At 56.1% G+C, this 26,294-nt stretch overlaps 10 protein-coding genes and 1 non-coding gene across 11 annotated transcripts in view; 7 read left to right on the plus strand and 4 right to left on the minus strand.

Moving 5' to 3' along the window:
• VDAG_05571 (uncharacterized protein) overlaps nt 1-510 on the plus strand; it is a gene marked incomplete at both ends in the record, with an annotated part of 1,451 nt that extends 941 nt beyond the window's left edge. The window contains one exon of the mRNA XM_009652466.1: nt 242-510. Within this exon, the coding sequence (XP_009650761.1) occupies nt 242-510 (269 nt within the window). The remainder of the gene's footprint in view (nt 1-241) is intronic.
• A 243-nt stretch (nt 511-753) lies between these two features.
• Nucleotides 754-2,960, minus strand: VDAG_05572 (hexokinase-1; the record flags this gene model as incomplete). The annotated part of the gene is made up of 3 exons (XM_009652467.1): nt 1,862-2,960; nt 1,234-1,788; nt 754-1,183 (listed from the first exon to the last, which is right to left on the minus strand). The coding sequence occupies exons 1-3, from the start codon at nt 2,518-2,520 to the stop codon at nt 754-756; spliced, it is 1,644 nt and encodes a 547-aa protein (XP_009650762.1). The 5' UTR covers nt 2,521-2,960.
• Nucleotides 2,961-4,718: 1,758 nt separating this feature from the next.
• Nucleotides 4,719-5,964, plus strand: VDAG_05573 (glucosamine-6-phosphate isomerase; the record flags this gene model as incomplete). The annotated part of the gene is made up of 3 exons (XM_009652468.1): nt 4,719-4,898; nt 4,950-4,982; nt 5,077-5,964. The coding sequence occupies 3 exons, from the start codon at nt 4,719-4,721 to the stop codon at nt 5,962-5,964; spliced, it is 1,101 nt and encodes a 366-aa protein (XP_009650763.1).
• A 466-nt stretch (nt 5,965-6,430) lies between these two features.
• Nucleotides 6,431-8,362, minus strand: VDAG_05574 (PHOG protein; the record flags this gene model as incomplete). The annotated part of the gene is made up of 4 exons (XM_009652469.1): nt 6,431-6,773; nt 6,826-7,181; nt 7,231-8,173; nt 8,244-8,362. 4 exons carry the CDS (start codon nt 8,360-8,362, stop codon nt 6,653-6,655), a joined length of 1,539 nt encoding a protein of 512 aa, XP_009650764.1. The 3' UTR covers nt 6,431-6,652.
• Nucleotides 8,363-9,110: 748 nt separating this feature from the next.
• VDAG_05575 (N-acetylglucosamine-6-phosphate deacetylase) lies at nt 9,111-10,816 on the minus strand. The gene is made up of 3 exons (XM_009652470.1): nt 10,341-10,816; nt 9,626-10,290; nt 9,111-9,575 (listed from the first exon to the last, which is right to left on the minus strand). Exons 1-3 carry the CDS (start codon nt 10,719-10,721, stop codon nt 9,302-9,304), a joined length of 1,320 nt encoding a protein of 439 aa, XP_009650765.1. The 5' UTR covers nt 10,722-10,816; the 3' UTR covers nt 9,111-9,301.
• A 230-nt stretch (nt 10,817-11,046) lies between these two features.
• VDAG_05576 (uncharacterized protein) lies at nt 11,047-11,364 on the plus strand (the record flags this gene model as incomplete). The annotated part of the gene is made up of 1 exon (XM_009652471.1): nt 11,047-11,364. One exon carries the CDS (start codon nt 11,047-11,049, stop codon nt 11,362-11,364), a length of 318 nt encoding a protein of 105 aa, XP_009650766.1.
• Nucleotides 11,365-11,765: 401 nt separating this feature from the next.
• Nucleotides 11,766-15,066, plus strand: VDAG_05577 (beta-hexosaminidase; the record flags this gene model as incomplete). The annotated part of the gene is made up of 6 exons (XM_009652472.1): nt 11,766-12,028; nt 12,112-12,230; nt 12,297-13,561; nt 13,630-14,853; nt 14,906-14,992; nt 15,049-15,066. Exons 1-6 carry the CDS (start codon nt 11,967-11,969, stop codon nt 15,064-15,066), a joined length of 2,775 nt encoding a protein of 924 aa, XP_009650767.1. The 5' UTR covers nt 11,766-11,966.
• Nucleotides 15,067-17,738: 2,672 nt separating this feature from the next.
• Nucleotides 17,739-18,128, plus strand: VDAG_05578 (uncharacterized protein; the record flags this gene model as incomplete). Its single annotated transcript, XM_009652473.1, has 1 exon — nt 17,739-18,128. One exon carries the CDS (start codon nt 17,739-17,741, stop codon nt 18,126-18,128), a length of 390 nt encoding a protein of 129 aa, XP_009650768.1.
• A 751-nt stretch (nt 18,129-18,879) lies between these two features.
• Nucleotides 18,880-19,013, plus strand: VDAG_20163. The gene has a single exon. It is a non-coding gene; the product is annotated as a tRNA-Leu (tRNA).
• Nucleotides 19,014-19,417: 404 nt separating this feature from the next.
• Nucleotides 19,418-21,770, minus strand: VDAG_05579 (alpha-xylosidase; the record flags this gene model as incomplete). Its single annotated transcript, XM_009652474.1, has 2 exons — nt 19,418-21,538; nt 21,597-21,770. 2 exons carry the CDS (start codon nt 21,768-21,770, stop codon nt 19,418-19,420), a joined length of 2,295 nt encoding a protein of 764 aa, XP_009650769.1.
• A 2,035-nt stretch (nt 21,771-23,805) lies between these two features.
• VDAG_05580 (beta-glucosidase) lies at nt 23,806-26,294 on the plus strand (the record flags this gene model as incomplete). The annotated part of the gene is made up of 4 exons (XM_009652475.1): nt 23,806-24,148; nt 24,205-24,448; nt 24,500-24,800; nt 24,858-26,294. 4 exons carry the CDS (start codon nt 23,806-23,808, stop codon nt 26,292-26,294), a joined length of 2,325 nt encoding a protein of 774 aa, XP_009650770.1.

Genomic DNA, 26,294 nt, shown 5'->3' on the forward strand with positions numbered 1-26,294 from the left:
GTTCAGCAACAACAAGTGCAGCCACACGTTCCAGAAGGAGAGCATCCAGGCGTGGTTTGCCGAGATGCGGAACCAGGAGAGGACGTGTCCCACGACGGGCTGCAATGTGGTACGTGCTCTTTTTCTTTCATCGCGCTTCGTGGCGTCCTCCCTTCGTTTTCCGGCCGATGTAACCCGTTGTGCTCGCCATCTGATGCCTCCTGTATACCTGCTGGCTACGCCGTGTATTTTCTTGGCACAGTCGCGAGCATGGCCTGTCCTGCTCTCATCTGGAGGCTTTCCCGACAGCCCGCTGACGTGGCTCTGCAGCAACTCAAACTCGGGGACTTTTACGACGACGATCTCATCCTGCGGAAGATCCTGCGCCAGAAGAAGAGGCTCGCAGCAGAGGCTGCCGCCGCTGAGGAGATAGACGACGTGAGTGACGACGACGAGGCGCCGAGGCGGCGGTCGCAAGCCGTCAAAAAGGAAAGGCGAGGCAGCGACGACGAGATTGAAGATGATTCCTGAGGGCGGCATGCCAGGATCACGAAAAGCGGACACGAGTAGTACATGAAACGACTTAGATTGATACCCAAAAGACGATTGTTTGTAAACCTGTTCTTTTGCATACAACGTGACAGTCGCGGTGCGGATCTCATAAGGTTTCATTTAACTGATCTGTTCAAAAATCTATAAACTCCACGCTGCGCTGCGCTTGCTCCTCTGCTCGTGTCTGCGTGTCCTGTCCGTGACACGGCACGAATTGCATGTTTACACCACCGCCGCCAAGGCCACGCCCGCCCCAATGATCGAGCTCTCCTTTGCCGGGACGAGGTCGATGCTCAGGCCCGACTTACCACTGGCTTCCAGGAGCTCGTTGACAAAAGACTGGCACATGTCGCGGTATCCCGGGTAGCTCTCGAGCACACTCCCGTTGAAGGCCACCATCGTGTGCTTCAGGGCGAGCTCTGTCTCCGCCGTGGCAGCTTCCGAGGGCGACAACGTGGGCAGCGTCTCGCGGACGCCGTCGAGGCGGAGATCCCAAATGCCGTGGACTGCTGCAGCAAGAATGGCAGCAGAACGGCGGGAAATGAGGGCGGAGATGTCGCGGAAGAAGGCGAGATCTGTTGCGGTTGGTGCGTGTGGTGAAGGATGGCGCGCTGCAAAGGCCGCAATAGCTGTCTCGAGCGTAGCGTTGTCACTGTGGTTGTCAGTTTTGTACATTCATTCCAATAGAGCCAATCAGCTCACCTCTCAGCCATGGACATTGTCTCGGTACTCAAGGAGTAGGGCTCGGAAAGGTTCTCCGGAACCACGCCGCCGAATATACCAGTTGTCGTGATGGCCTCAATAAGCACAAATCGAGCAACTTCGCCCAGGTACATGCCGCTGAGCATGTGCTCCAGCGGTTGAAAGTCGGGACGGGGATGTCCTGCTTTGAGGTCGGCATCCCAGCGTGTGATTGATAGGATGTCATGTCCAAACATGCCCAGCTCCGTATTGACAATGACACTCTGCGCCTCCTCAAACCACTCTTGCGGCCGCTCGCCGAATTTCGCAGCGCCGATGAGGGGCACAGGAAGGTGGGCAGCAATGTTAACGCCGGTGCCGAGAATGAGCCCGAATCTCGTAGCCGGGTGAGTGTAGGCTCGAGAAAGCAATGTAGCATTCCCGTCGTTCAAAATGACGAGCAGCTCTGCCACGAGACCAGAGCGACGACAGGCAGCTTCAATCACGGTACCGAGATCCTGTCCCTGGAGGCCATCGGCGGCGCGGAAACCCTTGCCCATACCATGGATGCGACCACTGCGGAGGGACGTTTGTCTACAACTTGTTAGTGACCAGCCCAGGAGCTCTCAAGAGGCGAACACCAACTTACTCAATAGGGAAGCTCCAGGACAAGGCCATGGGTAACGCGCCGTCTTGCTCGGCTCTGCGGCCCTCTTCCTCGTTTTCAAGTGTTTCGACAATCCTATCAGCCATCCAGTCGAAAAAGGCCAGACCTTCAAGATCCTTGATCGTCTTATCGATGCGGAACGATTTCATGCCGACAATCTCAGACTCCTTGCCCTTGATCTCGTAGTCATGGCCACGCAGCTCGACCAGAGCAACTCGCAACGTAGAGCCGCCAACATCGAGGGCGAGGTATCTCCCCCTCTCCAAGCCGGTAGGAAGCTTGTGGTTGAACGAAGGCAGCATGCATGCCGGGTCGGTCTGTAATCTAGCGCGGAACTGTGTCTTCAGGGCGTGAGAGAGCTCGAGTAGGCCATTGTCCAGCAGAGGCCCAAGGATCAGATCCTCCACCTCCCTGAGGAAGTCTTGTGTGGACCGTCGGAGGCCAGGGGCATAAGGCGCCGAAACCTTGCCGCCCTCGTAGATTGATTGGGACGAGGATGAGGAGGAAGTTGAGGACTTCTTGGCGCTGGAGGGGCGGTGTGATGATGTGGTCCAGAAGGTGAGGAGGGACTGTATCAAGGACTTGCCGCGCAAGAGCTGCTTGACAATGGCGGCAAGGAGGGATCGGTGGATGGTTGTCATTGCAGAAACGAGCGGCTGCATGACATGGGGCAACCGTGCTATGGTGAGGAAGAGGTTCGATATAGGGTCAGGGGGGACATGTAAGTGACGAGAGAATGCAGGGTAAATAGGCCAAATAGAGCTCAAGCCATGTCCCCTGTGTTTTGGTGTGACCTTTGTGACGAAGCGAATATGGCATTCGACCTGGGATGGCACCAACTGGGTGACAATGGCGCCTCGCGCGTCGCAAGCCGACGGACGGGTAAGTGGGACACGGGCTGAGGATCGACAGGGCCGCTGGCGCCAGATGGTATCGCGACGTTTGGGTCGGGTATCCTCTACCCTTCGGTCAACAGCTGGGCGGTGTATGAAACCTGCCGACGGTGGAGGGGGCCGAGAGAGTTGAACCGCGTGGTCGCTGTCACTCGCAGTTGTTGAGGTAGCCTCTCAGTAGGGCGAAGGGAGGCTCAGGCTCGATGGAGAGACGACGAAAAAGGTAGGGCGGCACAACGCCGACAGATGGATGGACCAATGGGCCGGTGGACTGGAGCCAAAGCGAGTAACGAGTAGCAAGACGACGGCAAGACAGGGCAAGACACGAAGGTGAGAGTGGAACACTAGGAAAGGGAGGAAACGGGTCCCTCGAGTTGAGTTGAGTCGAGTCGAGTCGAAGCTCCCCTGCGTCCGTTCCATCAATCCGTCCGTTCACAACGTCGCACAGGCGATGGGGCGACAGATGGTAAGATGGTAGGTAGACTGGTGATCCACTTGGGTCCTCTCGCATTCTTCAGGGGGTGCGATGCGGTGCCGTATGGTGCTTGCAATGAGGCAGGATGCTGAGAGCGCAATAGCAGGGATGGTCTGTCGTTCTCTCGCATCACTGTGTATTCTCGGGCGGCCCACGACCTGGACGTCGAGCGTTCTGGGTGGCGCGCATACCGGAGCCGGAAGAAAGGGCACAGGTTTGGTGGGATCGTCGGCTTCTGGCGAGGCTTGGTGGAAACTGAAGGAGCTGAGGATGGTGTTGCGAGGTGGAAACAGACGTCGTTGGGCTGGTCCTTATGAGTTGTAACGTTGCTTGTGCCCTTCAGTGGGCTCCTGCCTGTACATGGTAAACGTTGGCGTTGACCGATAAGCCTGGTGCGGTCGGATAATCGCCGGGCCCCACCCAGATCTGACTCCAAGCCTCCAAAGATCGACGGGTGCAATGTTCCCTCTCTCGACTTCGTGCCTCATCCACTCATCCACTCATCCACCCAACCCACATTGCCACGACCAGAGGCTACAAACGCCCATCCTTGTTCGTCCAGGCGCTTGTTGCATTTGCATCTGAGGCGTTCGTCGACGCAGGCATCAAACCAAGGGTCCAGGCCCACTTCATTGTTTGTACTGATACCACACATGCTTCGACTGCAATCCTGACATTGTGCAGCCAGCCTGCATCAGCATACGGCTTGGAGAACCTTGACCTACCTTACGCAATCGACGCTACGCATGCATCGGTTTATCAAAAAGACTGATTGGCCAGTGGGAAACAACAGTATCAAAACTTCGGCATCTTCGCGATCATGAAGCTTGATGGTTGCCGTGGCTCGCCTGATCATCAACCCGCAGTCCACACCACCAGCTGAGGCGCTCCGTGCCAGTCGTCGTCGAGGCATCTACCTTTCAGCATGCGAGTGCGTTCACTAAATGCTAGTTACCCGTCTCCGCCGAGCCGTTGAACGTCAGCCAACGGCCTAGCAACATGGGATCACACCATCCCCGGACTGGCTGCCCCCGCCTAGGTACGAAGCGTTCCGGCCTGGTGGAACTCGGGCAGGCCAGCGTCATTGTACAGTCCACCACCTATGCCGTGACCCTTCCTCATGAATACCGCCGTGACGTTCCATACCCCCACAGCGGCAACCTCCATGCTCGTCTCGTGGACGACGGGCTCCCGAGACTGTAGCCATGACGGTGTCACGACACGATCGATTACGCAGTATCCATGCTTCCACGCAGCCATCCCAGAGGCCGTCTGCTCCGATTCGCCTCCCGGGCAGCGTGTCACTCCTCCCTAATAAGGCGAAGCCTCTCACGGTTGAGCTTTGCTTTTTGTGCTGTCCCTCCTAAACAACACATCTTCCAAGCCTCTGATCCTCATCAACAGACCTCTTGCTTCCTTTCCCCTTCCAACATCTTTACCCCCACGCTAGACCCCTTTCATAATCTCCGTCATGAGGCTCATCATCAGGGACGATGCCGAATCGGCAGCCACCTACGTCGCCAACTACATCGTCAACCGCATCAGGGAGTTTGGTCCCTGTACCGAGAGGCCCTTCGTCATGGGTCTCCCTACAGGGAGTACCCCCATGGGTGTGTACAAGCTCCTTGTCGAGAAGTACAAGGCTGGCGAGGTGTGTTTTCCTGGACGACATTCGTGATATGCACGGCTCATGGTCATCTAGGTCTCCTTCGAACATGTTGTCACATTTAACATGGTGAGTGCTATCCTTCACGTCATGTGTCCTGCTCGTCTCATATATCGCACACAAAATCCAGATGATGCCCAAGAACATCAACTAACCTGCTCAGGATGAATATGTCGGCATCCCTCGCGACCACTCTCAGAGCTACCACACTTTCATGTGGCGCAATCTCTTCTCGCACATCGATATTCTCCCCTCCAACGTCCACATCCTCAACGGCAACGCCCCCTCCCTCGAGGCTGAATGTGCCGCCTACGAAGCCGCCATCAGCGCCGTTGGCGGCATAGACCTTTTCCTCGCTGGCATCGGCGCCGACGGCCACATCGCCTTCAACGAGCCAGGCTCCTCGCTGGCCTCGCGCACACGCGTCAAGACCCTAGCCTACGACACGGTCCTCGACAACGCGCGCTTCTTCGGCGACGACCTCGCCGCCGTGCCCCGTTGCGCCCTGACCGTCGGTGTGCGCACCGTCCTCGACGCCGCCGAGGTCGTTGCCGTCGCGCTCGGCGCCCGCAAGGCCCCCGCCCTGCAGCGCTGCATCGAGGCCGGCGTCAACCACATGTGGACCCTGTCGGCGCTGCAGATGCACCCGCACGCCATGGTCGTCTGCGACGAGGACGCGACGCTCGAGCTCGCCGTCAAGACGGTCCGCTACTTCAAGTCGATCGAAAAGGTCGCCCGCGAGCGCGGCTACGAGCAGGTCCTGCCCGCCGAGCTGCGCGTCCACCCGGCCTCGCCCACCTCGCCCGCCAGCAGCGGCACGGACTCGGCCGTCATCGTCGACGCTGTTCAGAGCCCCACCGTGCTGCGCCCGCAGCCCGTCACGCCGGCCCTGCTAAGGGCCAACAGCCCCGCGCTCGCCCCCAACGTCCGCGCCGTGTCGCCTGATCTCGACCTCGTCCCGGATCGCATGGCGTCGAGGATCCCGGAGCCGGCTCTGACGAGGCGCCTGACGCCGAACTCCGGAGCAGCAGATGCCCCGGTCTGCGGATGAATGCCGTCGGAGCGTGAGGGGTGTCGCCGGAGCGTGAGGTCGCCGTCGGGAGCATGAGGTTGCCGTAGCGTGAGGTTGCCGCCTGGGAGCGAAGGATACGAACAAGATGGAAAACGGACACTTGGTTGTTTGGGATTGGAACGATTGCTTCCCACTCGTTTTGCGGAGTTTGATAGAGACCAGAATGATATCCAATGTATGATGTATTTGAAAAACGAAGCAAATCAGTCAAGGCGTTGAAAGACATCTTATTAATACACGACTTTATATTTGCCTTATTTGCCATGTCGAGTTGTAAAACAGTGGCATGTGTATCCCATCCCACCTGGCTGTGTGAATATGAGACCAGGGAGGTCGACGCCTCCCCTCCCCCGGCGGCGCGTGGAGCAAAAGTCCAGCCTTGTTTGGCTTAGATCACAGTCCAGTGAACTGGCAACTGGTCTACGCGAAAGTTCAACAGCAGGCGTTTGAAATCAATGGTCATGGGTATTCAACTATCTGCATCCGTCTCAGCCTCAGTCCTCTTTCCTGCCCCGCTCCTCTCATCAACCGTGGCGCATGGCTGTGGCTAGGAGTAACTTGTATAGTACATAGGTAATGCGAGCACGGCGCGCCGGATCTCTCAACCTCGGATTCTCCACAAAGAATACATCGTGACACCCTTCGATACAAAGATGTGCCCTGTTCTTCAAGACTCAGCCGTGAAGTATCTCTTCATCTTGCTTCGCATCTGCTGAGCCTTAAGCTCAGCAGGCACAATGGTGTGGTGTACAATGTGGGGCCGATACACGGCTTCAACCGGAGGCATCCTATCCAGAGACGTCAGCTCGAAGATCTGCAATCACAGTGTGTAGAACATACCAGTCGTCCACACTGAGGGGGAAGTATTCATAAAGCATATCCTCGTCATCCTTGGGGCTCTGGCTGGCTGTCGGTCTCGTGGCAGCGGCTGTCTTTGAAAACCGCGGGCTCTGCAGCTCCGCGCTTGACCTGTTCGGACTCCTTTCATCTTCGGATAGAGAAAGATTGATTGGGCCGGACACTCCCTGCCGTGCATTGCTACTAGCTAGCAAGGTGTTCCCCATAGACCTGCTCGGTTCGTTGGACCAGGATGGTATTGGTGGCCGTGAGATGCCTGGAGACATGGCTAGCCTCTTGGCCGAGTGCTGTATGTTTTGTTCTTTCAATGGCTGTGGTGTCGCCCAGTCGCCGGTGTACTATCAAAGGTCAGATGACGAGGGCAGGATATCATGCATATTACCATACCTGAACACTGGACCCAGATGACGACAATCTCTGCAGTGGTGGCGGCTGCCCCCCGTTGCTGTCTCTATGCTGCATGGAAGCATCTGAATTGCTCCGCGCGCCAGACTTCTTCTCTCCTGTCAGGGGTATATCCTTTTTGCTGTCAAAATTTCTCGGGCTCCTCCCCCTGACGATGACGGGGCTGGATGCAATCTCCGCAACCTTGATCCAATCGCCCGACTGTGGTCTTGCGAGGAGGTTAATCTGCACAACGTAATGTTGCTGCAAGCCCTTCCGTCTTCCGTTGTTGGCCGTCGCGTGCTTGAACTGAAGTCTCTTCCAGGACATGTTCAGGGTAACGCGATTCGCGTCGACTTCCTGTCCTGTGCTGAGATCAAGGGGGCAATTTGGCGGCGCACTCGTTGCCTTCATCTCCTCGCCCGGCATAGGGTTGGTGCTCTTCCAGGGTATCGATATGATCTCGGTCACTTTGCTCTCAATGGACTCCACGGCACCGATGGAAGCCGACAATTCGAATACGGGCCTGTGGTTTCCGTGCTCGTCAATGACATGGGTGATGTGTCGTGGGAGCGTGATCTCCCCGAGACACTGCCACAGGTTTCGTCGGTAGCAGGTCAGCTCAAGGGGTCTCCCAGCCGTGTCCCCGCCGAACACGTCCTCGGCGACGAAGAACATGCCACGCAGCTCAGCCGTCATGGATGATATATCGACGTCCTGCCCCGTCTCATCAACAAGTGTGGCCTTCGACGCGGCAGCCGAGAAGCCGAGTAGCTTGTTGTCCAGCTCTTGCGTCGGGGAGTCCTGGTTCGGGTCCTCAATCGGCGGTTGAGCCTCGTAAGGCCGGGCAGAATAAGAAAAGGGGTCGTCGAAGCCGGCAGAGAAATCTTGAAAGTCGTAGGTGGGCGTGAATGGTAGTGAAGGAAATGCGCCATGGACGCTGTCCCTGGAACATGGGTCATCAGCAGTGTTCAGGGGGGGGAAGGAGGGGTGTTCCCCAGGCAGAGAGTACGCACATGAGCGAGTCGTCGAAGATGGAGGGGTCAAGCCCGTCCACGACGTCTGGCCCGAGGCTCATACTGTCGTCTGGGGTCGCAACGGCGAGCGGCGGGGGCATTGGGTTGAACGTCTCCATTGCATGGCTCGGTCGACTTGCGACACGAGCGGCGATGCGGTGCGCACGCCAGGTGCGGGGGAGATGGCCGATAGAGGCGCTGGATAGGTCGTCTCAGAGATGACGCCAGGAGTGAATATACTGTCTTATTAAGGGTCGTGCCAGCAAGCTTGTGGTGTTCGTTTCCGGCTGCCGTAGACGTTGGATAGGGCACTTGAGTCCGGAACGAGGGTCTTGTTGTTAGGTTCTCGGACACAATCTGCCTTGGGAGAAAGAGCGACAGAGCGCAGCGGCCAGCAGCGGAGGGCAGCCCACCTGCCTGGTTCAACCCCGGAAAGTCCTTGCCCTGCCGTCCTCGGACGATTCCTATCAATAAGGGCTGGTCTTGTGATTGGATAGAGAGCGAAACAGTTCGCACTGTAGCTTCGAGAATGGGTCCAACTGGAGCCTCCCTGGGGGGTTGAAAAGGCGCTAATGGGCTGTCTTTGCGGGGATGTACAGGGGTATCACACCACTGGCTAAGAGCCGAAGGGTCGCCCTCAGCATTGTGACGTTGACCAATTTACCCCAATCAACCGCCACATCCTGTACAGCAGCAACTGGATTTACAGACTCACAATGTCATGTGTGGAAGCCTGACATTCCACAGCAACAGCATCACGAACATCCGTTACCCCGATGGCAGTGGGATCTTCTCCGCCACTCTTCTGAACGCTAGGTTACACCTGTATTAGCCTGAAAGGTGGGATATGAGACAGTACAAGCCACACTGTTTCATCACATGGTTATCTCCAACCTGTCTAAGCTAGCTAACTCTATGCCCAGTAGTATTCCTCTTGTGCGAGGCTTCTTATCATCCCGCGATCTTCCAGAACAATCTTCCCATCAAATCGTGTTGCTTTATCTCCTGCATTGTAACTCCTGTGTAGGAATAAATCTTCCAAGCGGCCGTCCGCTCATCTACAGTGGAGAAACCGGGTCTCCCAAGCCTTCGCGACGATACACCAGCGTACCGAACTTCCAAACCTCGTCAATGACGAGCTGCGTCGCCCCATCCTGCGTCTCTTCCGAGAAGACGACAAGGTCGGCGTCAGCCCCGGACTTGAGTGATCCTTTGGTATCCTGCACCTCCAGCATCGCCGCCGGGGTCGAAGTCACCGACTTCAACGCCTTGGGAATAGTGGTGCCAGACCACTTGAGGAAGTTATTGACGCACTCGATGAGGGTGATTGAACTGTTCCATCATGTTAACCATTTGGCCTCAACAGAATTTGTGCTACTTGCCTTCCAGCAATCGTGTCCGTCCCCTCCAGAAGCAGCGTAGGCCCAACCTTGATGATTCGGCTCTCCGCGTCGCCATTCGTCCACTGATAGGCGCCATCAGGCAGGCCCATCATGTGCATGGCATCCGTGACGAGAATGAAGCCATCTGGGTGCGTATTGAACGCAATGTTGACCGTGGTCGGGTGGAGATGGATACCATCGGCAATGATACCAAAGTATGGCCTCTCGAGACTCTGCGAGGCTCCAAGCACGCCAAAGACGCCCGGGTTTCGGTGGTGCAGCGGACGCATCGCGTTGAAGAGGTGTGTGATCATTGTGGCGCCCGCCGCTACCGCCGAAGAGGCCTCCTCGTATGTGGCTTCTGTGTGTCCGATAGAGCAGATGATGCCCCGTTTTGTCAGTTCAGGGATGAACTTCATCATCTGGCCTTGTTCAGGGGCAATGGTCATCTTCTTTATGGACAGAGGCGCGTCGCCCGACGGGGTCAGGTTGAATGACCCGTAGCAGGCCTCGATGTCTTCAAATGTCTCTGCTACCTGCAGCACATCCTTGTTATGAATGCCATTCTTGGAGGAGTTGAGAAACGGTCCTTCACAGTGCGCGCCAAGAGACTCTGCGCCATTCTCGTGGTGCCGGGAGTTGGAGGGCCCCAGATATGGGAGAACCTATACCACTTAGACATTGTTCTTCTTCTAGAGTATTGAACCACTCTTACCGTCTGATACAGTTCAGGGTTCTGCGACGTAAGGGTAGGTGCGTAGGACGTCACTCCCGTCGCCACCAGCCTCTTGTTCACCTCCAGAACCTTTTTGCCATATTGGGCGGCGTCTTCAAGAAGCGTAGAAAAGTTGAAGCCGAAGCCACCGTTGAGCTGCACGTCGATCAAGCCGGGCGAGAGGATGCGTCCGCCCAGGTCGATAGATTTGTCCGGTACGGTGAGCTCATCGAAGAAAGCAGCTTGACTAGAAATGACTTTGCCTGTCTGAGAGCTCACCCAGAGGTCTTCTGTCACCAATTCATCGCCCCTGACCAGGCGGCAGTTGGTGAACCTGGTGATGCCGCTTTGGGAGCGCGTCGGCGAGAGAGCGATAGGCATAGTGTCGGATATGCTGATGCCTCGTTGGTTATGTGCTTCGTCTTCGGTTGTGTTGTCAAGGCCGTTTTGCCCACTTGCTTTCTGGTGTTGACTCCATACATGCATTAAAATGACAACGGCACAAGGGCTGACGACTACTGATATGGGCTGGCACTGGTTAGGGAACGTGGTCTCCAACGTGCCCGAGGCCGGATACCGGGAGGGGCGTGGGGTTGCATGCCGTCATCTGTGGTCCATGGAGTGACAGCTTGGGCGGGCTCATGGCAACACTCGTGGCCACAGTAGCTTCCGCTTGGTGGCATGGCAGACGGCAGCGTTGGCCCGTATGTTCCGTCGGTCGGCCGCCAAGGTCACTGACGGCGATATCTCCAAAGGGCCCGCAGGTACTGGAGGGTACAGTGTGAGTGGAACCCAGCCCTTGTCGAACACCATGGAGCAACAGAATGAAGGCTACCGGATGGCTGGATGGGGTCAAGAATGGACCCTTGACACTATCGGTTCGCGGGAAGCGTTGCAGGGCTGTCTCGACAGAGTGACGATCCGATGTGGCGGGTGGACTGGCTGGAGCAAGCCTCAAGCAAACGTGGGGGGGTACGTGACGTCCAACATAAAAGCCACTGGTATCTTCAGAAGGCTTCCTTGATTAAGCTTCTGTGGTCGCCCGCCTAGGGTAGCAGGTAGGTGGGTTGTGTGGGACAGGACGTGTTGGTATGGTCGTTGTGAGAAACCTCACGGCCATGTAACGTCACACAACTGACCGAGGCGCCGTGGGACATTGGTCCTGTTATCGAAGGCTCGCCCCTGTCTCCAGCTTCCAGCGTCCATGACCACTAAAGTTTACTCCCCAGGCTCCCCGCGCCCACTGACAGATTACCCTGCCCTGCCGGCACGTCGAGTACAGCGCACGTTCCAGGTCCCCTCTTGTGCAGACTGCACAGACCTTTTTGCCCCACTCCTTCCATCAGAGAGGTCCTTGGTGTGTCCTCCCCATCACTGACCCAGCCGAGGCTCAGCCGATTCACCGAGCTACACCGTGGCTTGCTCGGGGCTATGGCGCCTCGACCACAGCCGCTCATGGTCCGATCCATCTCAAGCGACAAGCGGGAGTCAGCGACAAGTGAACAAGAGCGAACCAAACGCCGCAGCGCTGACAAGGCTCATCGCCGCGACCTGTGGCCTCTGGATACTTCCAAGGCCAATGGGCACACGCACCGCACGGGGCTATCTCAGAAGCCGATAGCAGCCATGGCGTCCAAAGCAAGTAAGGTCGACATCAAGCTCGATCCGATATGGGAGGACCTCGATTGGTATGTCAGCGGCTCCTCTGGTCTGGTGAAGCTCGACATGGAGTGCTTGTGACGTTGCGCATAACTGACTCTGTTACATGAAGGGCCATTGGGCAGATGCTCATTATGGGCTGGGATGGCACGGAAGTCACACCACAGATCCGCACCTTGATCGAGGAGCATCATCTGGGATCCATCCTTCTGACGGCTAAGAACCTCAAGTGTCAGTCCAACGTCTTTCGGATCTTTTGTCTGCTTACACTGGAATCTGCTTGCTAAAAATGACTAGCTGCCCACCAGACAGCCAAGCTGGTACAGGAGCTCCAGACTATCGCCCACAAAGCGAACCACCCACAGCCACTGCTGATCGCTGTAGACCAGGAAAATGGTGGCGTCAATAGTCTCTTTGATGAAGACTACGTCTGCCAGTTCCCCAGTGCCATGGGCATCGCCGCCACGGGCCGGGCCGAGTTGGCTTATGAGGTTAACAAGGCTACGGCATCTGCCGTCGGAGCCTGTGGCGTGAACATGATGCTTGGCCCCGTCCTCGACGTCCTCTCTAATGCCAGATATCAGCCTCTTGGCGTCCGCGCCACGGGCGACGACCCACAAGAGGTCTCGCAGTATGGAATTGCGGCAATGAACGGCATCAGAGATGCTGGGCTAGCCTGCTGCGGCAAGCATTTCCCGTCATACGGCAACTTGGACTTTCTGGGTTCCAGCCTCGATATCCCTATGATCACGCAGACACTTGAGGAGCTTAGCCTGAGCGCTATCGTTCCTTTCCGGAACGCCATTGCAACGGGGAAACTCGATGCCATGTTCGTCGGCGGATGCGGCATTTCTAATCCCTCCATGAACATTGCTCACGCTTGTCTGTCAGACCAAGTTGTTGATGACCTGCTTCGGAACGAGCTGGGATTTGACGGCGTTGCCATATCAGAGTGCCTCGAGATGCAGGCCCTGAGCCACGACATAGGCGTTCAGAATGGAGTGGTGATGGCTGTCGAGGCTGGGTGCGATCTCGTTCTGCTATGCCGCGCATACGATGTTCAGCTCGAGGCCATTCGAGGCCTGAAGTTAGGCCTCGAGAACGGCATCATCACCAGAGGAAGGGTCATGACATCGCTGAATCGGGTAGTCAAGCTCAAGTCAACATGCACCTCGTGGCAGACAGCACTCAACCCGCCAGGCGTATCGCTGTTATCAAAGCTCCGGCCTTCACATTTGGCCCTTTCCACAAAGGCTTACGACGACTCGATTACTGTCATAAGAGACAAGGATCAACTCATTCCACTCTCGAGGTCCATGGATCCCGATGAAGAACTTTTGCTTCTGACGCCCCTCGTCAAACCGTCGCCTGCATCCTCGCTTACGAAAAGCCTGTTGCAGTCGAAGGGAGACCAAAGCGGAGCACCACATATCCACGAGAAATGGGCACATCGAGACAGAGGTTCGATCATGAGCGGCGAAGGAGTCTTCAGAGACTTCGGCCGGTCGCTGGCTCGAGCCAGGCACGGCAAACTCCTCCATACAAGCTACACAGCGAATGGGGTGCGACCAGGTATTTACCTTTCTCCAAGAGTCGTAAACCACATACTGACTCGATGTTAGTCCATGAGAATCTAATTCATAGAGCATCAACAATCATCATTGTGACAGCAGATGCAAATCGAAACCTCTACCAAAGCGGGTTCACCAAGCATGTCGAGATGATGTGCTCAATGCTGCGATCAAGAGGACAGAAGAAGTCTGTCATGGTCGTTGCTGTCAGCTCCCCGTACGACTTTGCTCTGGATAAGACCATTGGCACCTACATTTGCACTTTCGATTTCACCGAGAACGCCCTGAACGCCTTGGTGCGAGCCCTGTGCGGAGACTTTGTACCAAAAGGTAGCTTGCCAGGGACACTGAGGAAGAGTAAGAAGGTTCTGAAGTCTCGTCAAAATTGGATTGTGGAGGAGTACGACCGAGAGCGAGACGCCGATGGCCTTCATGAGCTCATCAAAGCCACCGCACGAGCGAACTCGGCCGATCTCGGTTGCCTGGAAACAGCGACTGCAGCATCGTTTGAGCTCTTCAATCCGAAGATCGACGAGACGCACTTCGTTGTCCGGAACAGCAGTACAAACGCCTTGTACGGTTTCGCTGCCACGTATGCCATTGATAGGACAGGCATCCTCGGCGCCATATTCGTGGACCCTTCCAAGCGAAACCATTCTGTGGGACGATCTCTGCACCGAAGGGCCATTCGACACCTTACCAAGAAGCGAAGCATCAAGAAGGTCCAGCTAGGTACTTGCTTCCCAGGCATATTTCTCGGCATCCCCATTGGGGAGGGCATCGCCGCTTCCTGGTTCGCAAACAACGGTTGGGACATTCAATTTCCAAAACGCCTCACGAATCTTGTCATCAACGATTTGAGCACTTGGATTGTTCCTGAAGGTCTCTTGCAAGGCATCCAACGAGCGAGCATCAGCTTCGATCTGATTCATGGTCTCGATAACGGTGATGCCGAACGGGTTCTTTCTCATGTCAGCCAGCACGCAACTGCTGAGGTGCTAGAGCTGTATAGGTGTGCCCTTCAAGAGACAAAGGCTTGTGGTATAGTCCGAGCCAAGAAGGCAGATGATACTTTGCTTGGTACGATCATCATTTGCAGCCCTGGGAGCCCGCTGGCAACTTATGTCCCGCCATTGATGCCACGCCGTGGAGAAGGCATCGGTGGGGTGCTGGCGCCCGTCGTGCCACCGACATCCCAGGACGTTCTGGTGTTACAAGGGCTGGTGCTGATGGGCACACGACAAAACAAGGCGCACAAGTCGGCTAAGACGGTGCTCAGTTGGGTGAGTCGTCTCCTTTTTCGTACTCTTTCGGTACTGTCTAACACGTTTCTAGGTCCAGGATGCTGCCTACGAACATGTTGTTGCCATGGGCTTCGAGATTCTCCAGTCATTCGAGGAGATAACGAACACTCCAGATACAGTAAGAAGACTTGCATTGCCCCAGATGAATTGATGAACGCTGACACGTCGATCTAGTGGGCGGACCTGATATAATGAGAATGAATCATGTCTGTACTATGCACGTCTAATTGATGAGGCTTTCTCAAAGCCTAGCAGCCACCTTATCACACTCTAGCTCTGCTGAAATCAGTCATCGTTCTACATCTCCAGGCGTGCGGATGTCAGGTGATACGACACCTAGTATGGGCGTGGCCTCGGTCGCAACAGCGACAATCCGAACCGATCCTGCTCGATGCTTCGCATTCAGAGGCTGAATGCACAGCACAAATTGGGCTTAACAGTTTGCCGTTGGTTCCATCGGTGCAAGCCGGTAGCCGTCGCAGCGTGAATCGTGCCAACAACAGTCGCCCAGATTACTTAGGTTGAATCATGCAAGGGAACAGTCTGGAAGGCTTCCCGGTTGCCAAATCCACTGGCTGCCCTGGAGAGCGCTTTTCTCACCATGGCGTTTGGCGGAGTGCTGGCTTCGCCATAGACAGCAACTGCTAGGATATAGCTGTATCCAGCGTCTCGTCAACAGCCTCCATTTCTGCTGCGCAACGATCAGGAGAAGGGAGGGATGCAGTGCCAGGGCAGAGGGGTGGTCAACACGGATGAATGTCCGTATTCCGGGGACGTGTGTTAGTGAAACAGATGAGTCGTGCCTGACAGACTTGAATATGTGTTACTATCGGTTTGACATTTGGTTCCCAGACACATGGACATTTGCTTCAAGACCTCGTGTCTGTCTTTCAGGCAGCTCTGTTGAACGTTACGCATCCCTAAATCAGGATCAGGCTGCTGGAACAACATGCGCAAAATGGACTTGCGAGAGGCACTGCCGTGTGGCGGCCAACCCGCCGCAGCTCGAAGCTTGGGGCGAAATCTCGAGTCGGCCAATTGATTCTTGCCCTCCATTGCCTTGCTCCTATCCCAAGTGTATGGAGGGATCGCCAAGTTCAGATAGCCGACCCTGACGTCCGGCCAGCTGGGACGAAGAATGCACAGCACCAGAGGAACACCAAGACTGCAATCGGCTCGCGTAGCATGAGCCTGCCGATCTGAGATACGCAGAGTTGGCGAAACATTCGAGTCCAATAGATATCCTCGCAGGCGGCCGGCCGCTCCTCGTCTCATCTGAAGTGGGTGTGAGTTACTTTACCTTGGCGAGATCGCTCCTGCAATCCCGCCCTCAGCCCACACCCAAACATGCATCCACAGTCAAGGGTCATGATGGCCCAGTCTGGGTGACGAGACTCATCATTCGCATGCACCCAAGATCCCATCCGAGGGTACAATTTCTCCTCACCTTCAGGGCAAGCAGTGCAGCCAAGACCGCCTTCTTCATCTCCGTCTTTGCATTTCGACTGCACAGCCGGAAGGAGACCTCCATCGCCAGTTTCGTCGAGCGCATGGTGTTGGTGGTGCGTAGGGTCGTACTGCGCTGGCGGCTGGGTACCTGGCCGCACAGTGGGTGGGTTCAGCTTCTCCAAATCCTGCTTCAGGGGTAAGCTTGCGAGGACCACACAGCACTGCAGCACCCCGCCTGCAGTGGTTTGGACCTTGCGTCCATCCTATTCAGACCGCCTGCATGTTGGAGTAATAATGAGGAGAATGATTGTGTTCATGATCCCGGCAGCATTATCTGCTGTCGGCCAAGGCCTTGCTCACTTGTCGTTCCCGCTGGTTCCGCAATGACTTCTCTTACAGCTTTTGCAATTTGTGAGTCTTCAAGGTTATGTTCAGGATTTCAGCTTGAGAGTTATATCTAGAAGCACATTGCGGTTCGTGTCCACTAGCCAGGAATACGCGTATCGCCTTGCCGAGGTATCGTCATTGGCGCCCTGGTCAGCATTCTTTTGAATCGGTCTGGTTGTGACTTATGAGGTCAGACCTGCACACCTGCATTTGTCGATGAGACCTAGGGTTGACAGAAGTCTGGTATTTCTCATAGCTCTTTCGACCCACGACCACGTCAGACATAGATCGGACAATCCATAATCTCTCAGATTGGACTCATCCTCCAACAAAACGACTGGTGTTCGAGACGAAATTCAATGTACGTAACATCATCCTGGCTGTGTGGCACGTACTCTTCGCGCCCTTTTCAAGCGGCGCAGTGATTATGGAAGAGGCACAGAGTCGTGCCATGACGTCGTGAGCATGAAGGCTAGCCAGCGCACCCAAATCCCAACGTTGTTGTGAGCTTAATTCCCCGGATTGATCGTCGTGGAAAAGGCTCGTCTGTGCCCCTGATCGACCACGAAAGCTTCTTACTTCGGACTGGCCCCATGGAGGATTTGTTCGAAGGATTTTAACGATTTCCGTTTCGAGCGGTGAAGGCTCGTCATCTGGGCGGTAAACTTGGCACACCCCTGGCTTTTGACTTCCAAATACAGCATCGCGACCATGTGAATGCAGCCTTATAGCCTCGATGACGTAGCGAGTTTGCGAAACACAGCAAGTCGAGAGCTTGTGGCATGCCATGAGTGTGTGAACATGTCTATATATGTCAGATGGTCGATTTTCCCTACCTCAATAAAGTGAATCGACTCGAACGACCACCAGTCGAGGCCAGAAGAATACCTGCACCTATCCCGTCGACCCAAGCGCAACCACTAGAGGTCACATCGCCGAACAGCCCCCAAGTCCACATCTGAGCCACACCGCTATTTATCTCCTGATCGAAGAATCCAGCGACATAGCACGCCACCCAGCTATCCACAATGTCATCATGCGCCAACAGCAGTGCCATCATTGACGTGCAATCCCCGGGTGTCCCCTCTGGCGTCAAGTGGGTCTCAGCCGTCTACACAAACGAAACACTCTACGCCCTGCACAAGTGCTGTCCGTCGTCGTACATCCACCGGTCTGGCCTCAACAGCTGCGTCATCTGGTGCGAGCTGCTTGACGAGTGGTTGGACGAGTTCAAAGATGAATCCAAAGGGTCGTACTTTAGGAACATATCGAGGTGTATGGATAACGAGCTGGGCGACGAAAATTATTCCGGCCTGACCGCCGATACTCGCTCGGCTGCGATGCCTCGAGTTCACTCGACCGGTGCGAAGGGCCTCCTTCTTGCGGCCTTGGTCGTCGCTGTTGCTGCCTGCCAGTGATACGTTGGCTGAGCGCTGGTGTTGTCGGGCAAAGTCGTTGTTGCATGAGAGCATGGCGCATTCGGGGTTGGCGGCTTCTTTTTCTGATAGCGAGCGAGTTTAATCCATATTGGCTGCCGGAGCATCTGGCGTCTTTCGTACTTTAATTGAGGGGCGCCATATTCTCCATCAGATATATCAATATCTTGACTTGTGGAAAAACCAATTGGCATTCCGTTCGGTGATGGGAGTAACCGCGTGCTAGGAGCTGAAGGCTACCGTCACGTCTCCGGTTAGTAGCCGAGCTCACGGATGAACAAGCTACCAGTCTCCAAGACGGTCGGTTTGAAACCCCGGGCCACCTACCTCTCAGCTCCCAGATCGCATCGACCGCGAAGCTCGTCAATGCAAGCGCGATCAAAGTATCGTTAGCAACAAATGGCAGGGCTACAGACGAGCCCCGAGTCCCGCACCCTGCACACCACCACGCAAAGCGTCCACCAGTCCGGCGCCCGTCCCCGACCAGTAATTACGAAGCCCACCTGGCGGCCCGAAAACCTACAGCGACAGCGCAAAGAACAGTGCTGCAATTGCCACGACAAACAATGATGAGGCATATTACTGCGTGAAGACGAGTACTTCGTGAAGTGTGGAAGAGGATGCACAATCCCAGTGCCTTGTATGGTAAACGACTTGGCAAGGTAATCCAATGATCTGACCCCGGTATGCATTGAATATGTTCACAGCAAAGAAGCCGGACATCAACAAACCAGCCACTATGGCCGAGTGGTTAAGGCGTCTGATTCAAGATACTGAGCGCTAGCACAACTAGCGCAATCTTGTGCCCCTTAGGGGTATCATAACCAGATCTCGAGAGAGGCTCGCGTTCGAATCGCGATGGTGGCAAATAATCTTTTTGTCCGTTGTGCAAACTTTCAAAGTCATTTTTTGCCATTTATCGCTGAGTGGGATGATAGCACTCGAAGCTGGGCGCCGAGAGCAGGCTGAATGAGTTTTACTTTTCTGCGGCGGCCCTCTATGCCTACATGCCACGCCATGAGACAGGAAAACCCCATCACAGGCTGTTTATGCAACGCACCGTCACTGGATGCATACAACTAGGTGTGCCAGGTGAGAGTCTGAGAATGCAAGAGATGATTCAAAAATGCATCTTCATTCAATCAATGATTGGAAAGAGGAATAGAAAAGTCCTACCCAGGTATAAGTCTAACCACAAAGATGCATCATGCAGCAACGTCCATCCAAACACATCACTGCCGTTCGAGCCAAAGTCCCACCCACGCAAATCCTCATACCTTCTTTACTGTGAATTCGCCCTTCAGCGCTGAAGTATCCTTGACCTCGCCATCGGCCCCCACCTCGAGGATGCCGACCTCGTTGCCGTCATTGTCCACGAGCGACGCCTTGGCACCCTCCTGCGCACCGTATAGTCGCACCTCGACGTCCTCCGTGTAGTCGTACACGGCACCAATGGCCTTCTCGCTGCCGAGCACAAGCACCGTGTTTTCACGCACGTACAGAGGCAAAGTGCCAAAGCCGTGCGTCTCGGTGAACCAGCCGGGGCCATCGCGGGTCTCTCCCGTAAAGTACGATGTCCACTTGCCCTTGGGCAGGTAGAATTCGACTTCGCCCGACTCCTCAAAAATGGGTGCCGCCAGGATGCTGGGACCCACCATGAACTGGCGGTCGAGGTACCAGCTGGTCGGGTCGTCGGGGAACTCGATGCACATGGCACGCAGCGACAGCGGCAGGCCTTGCGCGATGGAAGCCTGTGCCTCGGCGAAGAGATAGGGCATGAGACGACCCTTGAGTGTGGTCCACTTGGCCAGCGTGCGGGAGCAACCTTCTTCTGACTGGTCGTCGTCATCCATGACCCAGGGCACACGGTACGAGCTGCTGCCGTGCAGGCGGCTGTGGCTGCAGAGGAGACCCATGGCCACCCAGCGCTTGTAGATCCACGCTGGCGGCTTACCTTCGAAGCCGCCAATATCGCAGCTCCAGAAGGAGAAGCCGCTGAGACCGAGTCCGAGACCGCCGCGGACGGACTCCGCCATGGCCTCTGGGGTGGACTCGCAGTCGCCGCCCCATTGCAGAGGGAAGCGCTGCGCGCCGGCGCAAGCTGTCCGGGCGTACAGGACGGCCTGATTTTCGCCGTATCTTGCCTGGAGAGCCTCGTAGACAATCTTGTTGTAAATGAAAGCGTAGTAGTTGTGCATCTTGTGTGGGTCAACGGTCTTGTCATGCCATTCGACGTCCAGCGTCGGGATGCGCTCGCCAAAGTCCGTTTTGATACAGTCGACGCCCTGGTCGAAGAGGCCGTTGAGCTTCTCAACATACCATGTAACAGCCTCGGGGTTTGTGAAATCTACCAGACCCATACCGGCCTGCCACAGGTCCCACTGCCAGACATCACCGTTCTTGCGCTTGACAAGGTAGCCCCTCTCAGCAGCTTCGCTGAAGGCGGCTCCGTATTGCGCAATGTAAGGATTGATCCAGACGCAGACCTTCTTGCAAAGACCAGACTCTTTGAGCTGGGCAATCTGTCCCTTGGGGTCGGGGAACCTCTCCGAGTCAAAGACAAAGTCAGTCCATGTGAAGGCCTTCATCCAGAAGCAGTCGTAGTGAAACACATCAACTGGCGAGCCACGCTCCTTCATGCCTTCTAGGAAGGACTTGACAGTATCCTGGTCATAGTTGGTGGTGAAGCTGGTGGTCAACCAGAGTCCGTAACTCCAGTTGGGCACCTTGCCGGGGCGACCTGTCAGAGTGGAGTACCTCTGGAGGACCTCCTTGGGGGTAGGGCCGTAGATGATGTACCACTTTAGCCTCTGTCCCTCAATGGCGGTCTGCACGCGGGTGCACCTCTCGCTTCCGATCTCCAGATCGACCCTCGCAGGGGTGTCGATGAAGATACCATAGCCCTTTGAGCTAAGCCAGAAAGAGACGTTCTTGTAGGCCTGGTCGCTAGAGGTGCCACCATCGGCGTTCCACAGGGAGATTGACTGGCCAACCTTGTTGTATGCACCAAACCTCTCGCCCAGGCCATGGACGGTCTCGCCGACAGCCAGTGAGGTCTGCGTGAACATGTAGTGCTTGAAGTCTCGCATATCCCCTGTCTGCATGGGGTTGCTTGGCGCGGGGCTGTATGCCAGGCCCACGCTACTGGCCTGCAGGGACGTGAGCCGCTTAGAGCCGTCGGCGCTGTGGAAGCGGATGTCAAAGTTGCTCGGGTCGACCGTTACAGCCAGCGAACCGGAAGTTAACGTCGTGCCCTTGTCGCTCGTGGAAATGGCTCCCGTGACCTCCGGTCTTCCCTGGGGGAATAGCTCAAAATGAGGTCCCTTGATCTGGGCACCCGCCCAGTGAGTCGCTTCGACAGAGATGATTCCATCCGCCTCGGCATTGACATCCTGCGCCACAATCAGCAAACGCACGGCAAAATAGATATGCGATTGGCACGATGCTTACCATGGTGATTGTGCTCCTGTTCAACGTGTGGCCGCGGCTCTCAATGGTCTTAGTCGGACACAACAGGTTGAGGCCCTTGCCATCAGGCTTCTCGTTGGTGTAGTAAACCTGCTCGGCGTGCTCAACCCACATGTTCTCGGCTGGCAGCCACATGCCATCCCTGAAGCGAGGCATGATGGGCAATATTGAAAAGAGAGGCGGACAATGGTTCGTGAGATGACAGACGGGGGTTTTGGCTCGGTCGATCTCAGGTCAGGTCACAATCCTGTCAGTTCCAGGGCGGACGGACGGGCACTGGTGAAGCAACTTTTTGTTCAAGGGACGAGGACAGACAGACGAGACGAGTGTGAGTTGTCTCTTGTAGGCCTTGTCCAAAGGCGGAGGAAAGGAAAATGGAAAATGAGCATCGCTGGCGTCGGCTTGGACACTGGGTTGAGTCGAGGCTGACATTGTGGCCTCCGGTGATAGCCCGGTGCGGTTGGCGAATTGGGGTCAAGCAATCCCGCCGTACCCGCTTTGCAGCGAAGCTTAGAGCGACGGAGACGGACCAAGTTGTGCGAATCATGTGAGGTGAGATGCCTTGGGGTCACTGGAGAAACCTTCGGGTTCCATTGGCACGGCGGGCGGGCCGGTGCAGCCAGGCGGCTTTAACGGGGCTCGAGAGGTGTCTGGAGAGGGCAGATGAGGGGAAGCTTCGGCTCGTTGGAGGGGCGTCGTTCAGTTGAGGAGGGCGGGGAGGCGCGCTTGGCTTGCTCGGATCTGCAAGCGGAGCTCCCACGCGTATCGCGACCGTCGGCGACTGTTAGCTGCTCAATGGAGATGGCAGTCAATTGTACGTGTGTTAGTGAGGATCAGTCAGCAACATCTTCGACTCTGACAGTTGATGGCTGTGCCATATGTGACGAGGAGAGACCAGAAAACCACTGGTTGCAGTGGCCAGCGCCAGGTGATGGATGGGCAAGATCCGAATATGCAAATCTGAATTCGAGGAACCCACCCCGCCATCAAAGGCGGGATTGTGCGGAGAGGGCAAGAAAGGAAAGGAGGCCAGAGTCCCCCTGCCCCCTCTTTCTGCGGCCTGCCGACAACCTTGAAGCGTCGGGTATCGGGTTTGAACCGTCCTCGTGGTCATTTGTGGGAGACCAGGGCCATACAGGAGATGGCATGGGATGGCTCTGATGCCTGGACGCGATGGAAGGAATTAACAGGGGCACGAAGGGATGAACAGGATAAGAGTGGAGGATGGAAGATGTGGAGGACAGGCAACTGGTGATCTGCCGACCCTTGGCTTGGCTTTGGGAGGGGAGAAAGAGAGTGAGCGAATTGCCCAGTGGCAGGCCAGCGGTTCTCAGAGCCTCGGACCCCCTTCTGCCGCTCTCTGGCCATTGGTGGGAACATGGCCGTCTCGGGTCCACTCCCGGCTCCGCCAAGCACCGGCTATTCGACATGTTCGACTGTAGGTAGGTACTCCTGGTGTTGTGGGTAGCTCCTGAGTTGTGCACAGTACAGGGAAAGAGAAAGAGAGTAAGGCGAGGCAGGTGGTGCCTGGACCCCTGTACCCCGGACCTTCTCCAACTGCCATCTCGGCTCCTGCTTTATATGCTTCGCAGAGGGCACCGACCACTATCGACAGTCGACCTCCCACGCCCATCCCAACTCCAACTTCCCCTCATCAAAAACACGCTCAAGACTAGGAACAGGCCACAGGCCACATCGGGCTACTGCACCAAAACCATGCAACAACGGCCATCTTCTCCTCATACGATCAACGCGCCCCTCGACTCGCGCAGGAACTGCCAGGGGCTGTGCTACCCCGTCCAATGGCGATGACCCAAGGCCGCAGCTCTCTGCACCGATACTCTTCCTTGATCCCCAGACCAGCACCCTTGAGCCCTTGTGATTTCCACCCCAGATCTACCTTCACGAGGTCGTTGAAGATCGATGCGGAGTAGGTTTACCGTTGTCAGCGGCAGCAGCCTTTTTTACCGGAATGAAGTCATTTCTGGATGCTATCCTTGGCCGCAGACCACGAGGAAGTCAAGGTCTTGGGTAGTAGTCAGGCACAAAAGAATGACATATTAATACCCCCCCTTTCCCGCGTCGGTCCCTCGAGATTTTTTGATTTTTTCTTGGTCCGAGAACGAGAAGCGTCATTGTCGTTCACGCCCTTCCCCGTCTCCGTGTCTCTGCGACCTTTGTACCTTCCATCATGAAGTTCACCTTCGCTACCGGAGCTTCGCTCCTTATGGTGGCCGCTCAGGCCCAGAACTCCTCATGTGTTCCCGTCTACAAGAACCCGAACGCCGATGTCGATGACCGAGTCTCCGACCTCCTCAAGCGCATGACTGTCGAGGAGAAGACGGCCCAGCTCATCCAGGGTGATATTCGCGACTACCTCAACATTACTGATGGTCGCTACAACGAGACCGCCATGGAGTGGATCGCCACCAAGCGCGCCAACTCTATCTGGACCGGTCTCTTCATGAACCGCACCATGGTCAGCCGTGGAGCCAAGCTCGCCCAAGACTACCTCGTCAACGAGACGAGACTGGGTATGTTCTCCCTGTCCTCAATGCAAAAGCCGATTCAAGCGTACTGACCCATCTAGGCATTCCCGCCTTCATCCAGAGCGAGGGTATTCACGGCTTCCTCGCGATCAATGCCACCATCTTCAACTCCCCAATCGCCCACGGTTGCGCCTTCAACCCCGAGCTCATTGAGAAGATGGGACGCGTCATTGGTGTCGAGTCGCGCGCTCTCGGTGTCAACCAGATCTTCGCGCCCGTTGTTGATCTGGCCCGTGAGATGCGCTTCGGTCGTGTCGAGGAGTGCTACACTGAGGATCCCTACCTGTACGGCCTCCCTATGACTTTTACATGAGAGTCTGGCTGACAGTATTCCAGGGCTGGCGAGTACGGCTACGCCTACGTCAAGGGTCTTCAGGAAGAGAAAGTGTGTGCCATGGTCAAGCACTTTGCTGCTTTCGCCACCCCCGAGCAAGGTGTCAACACAGCTCCTGTGCACGGAGGTCAGAGGGAGCTTCGCACCACATATCTTCCTCCCTTCAAGCGCGCCATTATCGATGCCGATGCCTGGTCCGTCATGAGCTCCTACAACTCCTACGATGGAGTTCCTACCATCGCGGACCACCACCTTCAGGAAGAGATCCTCCGCGAGGAGTGGGGATACAAGAACTACATCATCGTAAGCCAATCTCTCATCTCATGATGCGGGACATCCCCTCTAATAATATGGTGTTAGTCCGATGCCGGCGGTACCGCTCGTCTTGTCGACGCCTTTAAAGTCTGCGCCGCCGAGCCCTTCGACCACGAGTGCGTCACGACCAAGACCCTGCCCGCCGGTAACGATGTCGAGATGGGTGGTGGCAAGTACAGCTTCGAGCACATCCCTGAGCTCATCGAGCAGGGCAAGCTCGACATTGCCACTCTTGACCAGGCTGTCTCTCGTGTTCTCCGCGCCAAGTTCCTGACTGGCCTCTTCGAGAACCCCTACACCGCTGTTGACGAGGATGAGCACTGGGACTACATCAACACAAAGGAGCACAAGGCTCTGGCTCGCGAGATTGATGCCGAATCCATTGTCCTGCTCGAGAACCACGAGAATGTGCTGCCCATTTCCAAGAAGGCTCACGTTGCGGTTATCGGTCCCATGGGTCACGGCTACGTCAACTACGGTGACTATGTCATTCACGAGGCCATGACCCGTGGTGTGACTCCCTTTGAGGGTCTCCGCGATGCCAGCGAGGGCACCGTCACTTTCACTCAGGGTGGCGACCGCTGGTCCAACTCGGATGAGAAGTTCCCTGAGGCCATCGCCGCTGCCGAGGCCGCCGATGTCGCCGTCGTTGTCGTCGGCACCTGGTCTCGCGACCAGGATGAGCTTTGGGCCGGTCTCAACGCCACGACTGGTGAGCACATTGATGTTTCCGACCTCAAGCTCGTCGGCATGATGCCCCGTCTGGTCAAGGCGATCATCAAGACTGGCACCCACACCGTTGTCGTCTACAGCTCTGGCAAGCCCATCACCGAGCCTTGGATCTCCGAGGAGGCCGCCGCTCTCGTGCAAATGTTCTACCAGGGTGAAGAGGGTGGTCACGCTCTGGCTGATATTCTCTACGGCGATGTCAACCCCTCTGGCAAGCTCTCCGTTGCCTTCCCCTACGACATCGGCACCGCACCCGCGTACTACGACCACCTCAACTCGGCCCGCAGCTGGCCCAACCCTGGTCGCATCTACCCCAACGGCACCCTTGTCTTCGGCAGCAACTACGTCTTCAACAGCCCTCTTCCCATGTATGAGTTCGGCTACGGTCTCTCCTACAGCGAGTTCGTCTACTCCGGTCTTGAGGTTTCGACCAAGACTCCCTCTGCCGACGAGACGATCACCGTTTCCGTCAACGTGGAGAACAAGGGCAAGCACGACGGCAAGGAGGTTGTTCAGGTCTACATCAAGGACCTCGTTGCCTCTGTCGATGTGCCCAACATCAAGCTCAAGGGTTTCAAGAAGGTCAACATCAAGGCCGGTGAGACTCAGAAGGTTGAGATTGAGCTCGACGTCGGCGAGTGGGGTCTTTGGAACCCCAAGATGGAGTATGTCGTTGAGCCTGGCGAGTTCCGCATCCTGGTCGGTAGCTCCAGCGCTGATTTCCGTGCTAACACCACGGTCACTGTTGCCTGA

This window comes from Verticillium dahliae, genomic scaffold (assembly GCF_000150675.1).
Source record: "Verticillium dahliae VdLs.17 supercont1.10 genomic scaffold, whole genome shotgun sequence".
Classification (NCBI taxonomy): domain Eukaryota; kingdom Fungi; phylum Ascomycota; class Sordariomycetes; order Glomerellales; family Plectosphaerellaceae; genus Verticillium; species Verticillium dahliae.

What these genes read in the sequence shown, in the direction of transcription:
- VDAG_05575 (XM_009652470.1), bottom strand. Translation starts at nt 10,721, where the DNA reads ATGCCTATCGCTCTCTCGCCGACGCGCTCCCAAAGCGGCATCACCAGG. An exon ending in ACCCTGAACTGTATCAGACG is followed by an intron (nt 10,291 to 10,340) that starts GTAAGAGTGGTT and finishes TAAGTGGTATAG; the next exon opens with GTTCTCCCATATCTGGGGCC. An exon ending in ACGGACACGATTGCTGGAAG is followed by an intron (nt 9,576 to 9,625) that starts GCAAGTAGCACA and finishes ATGATGGAACAG; the next exon opens with TTCAATCACCCTCATCGAGT.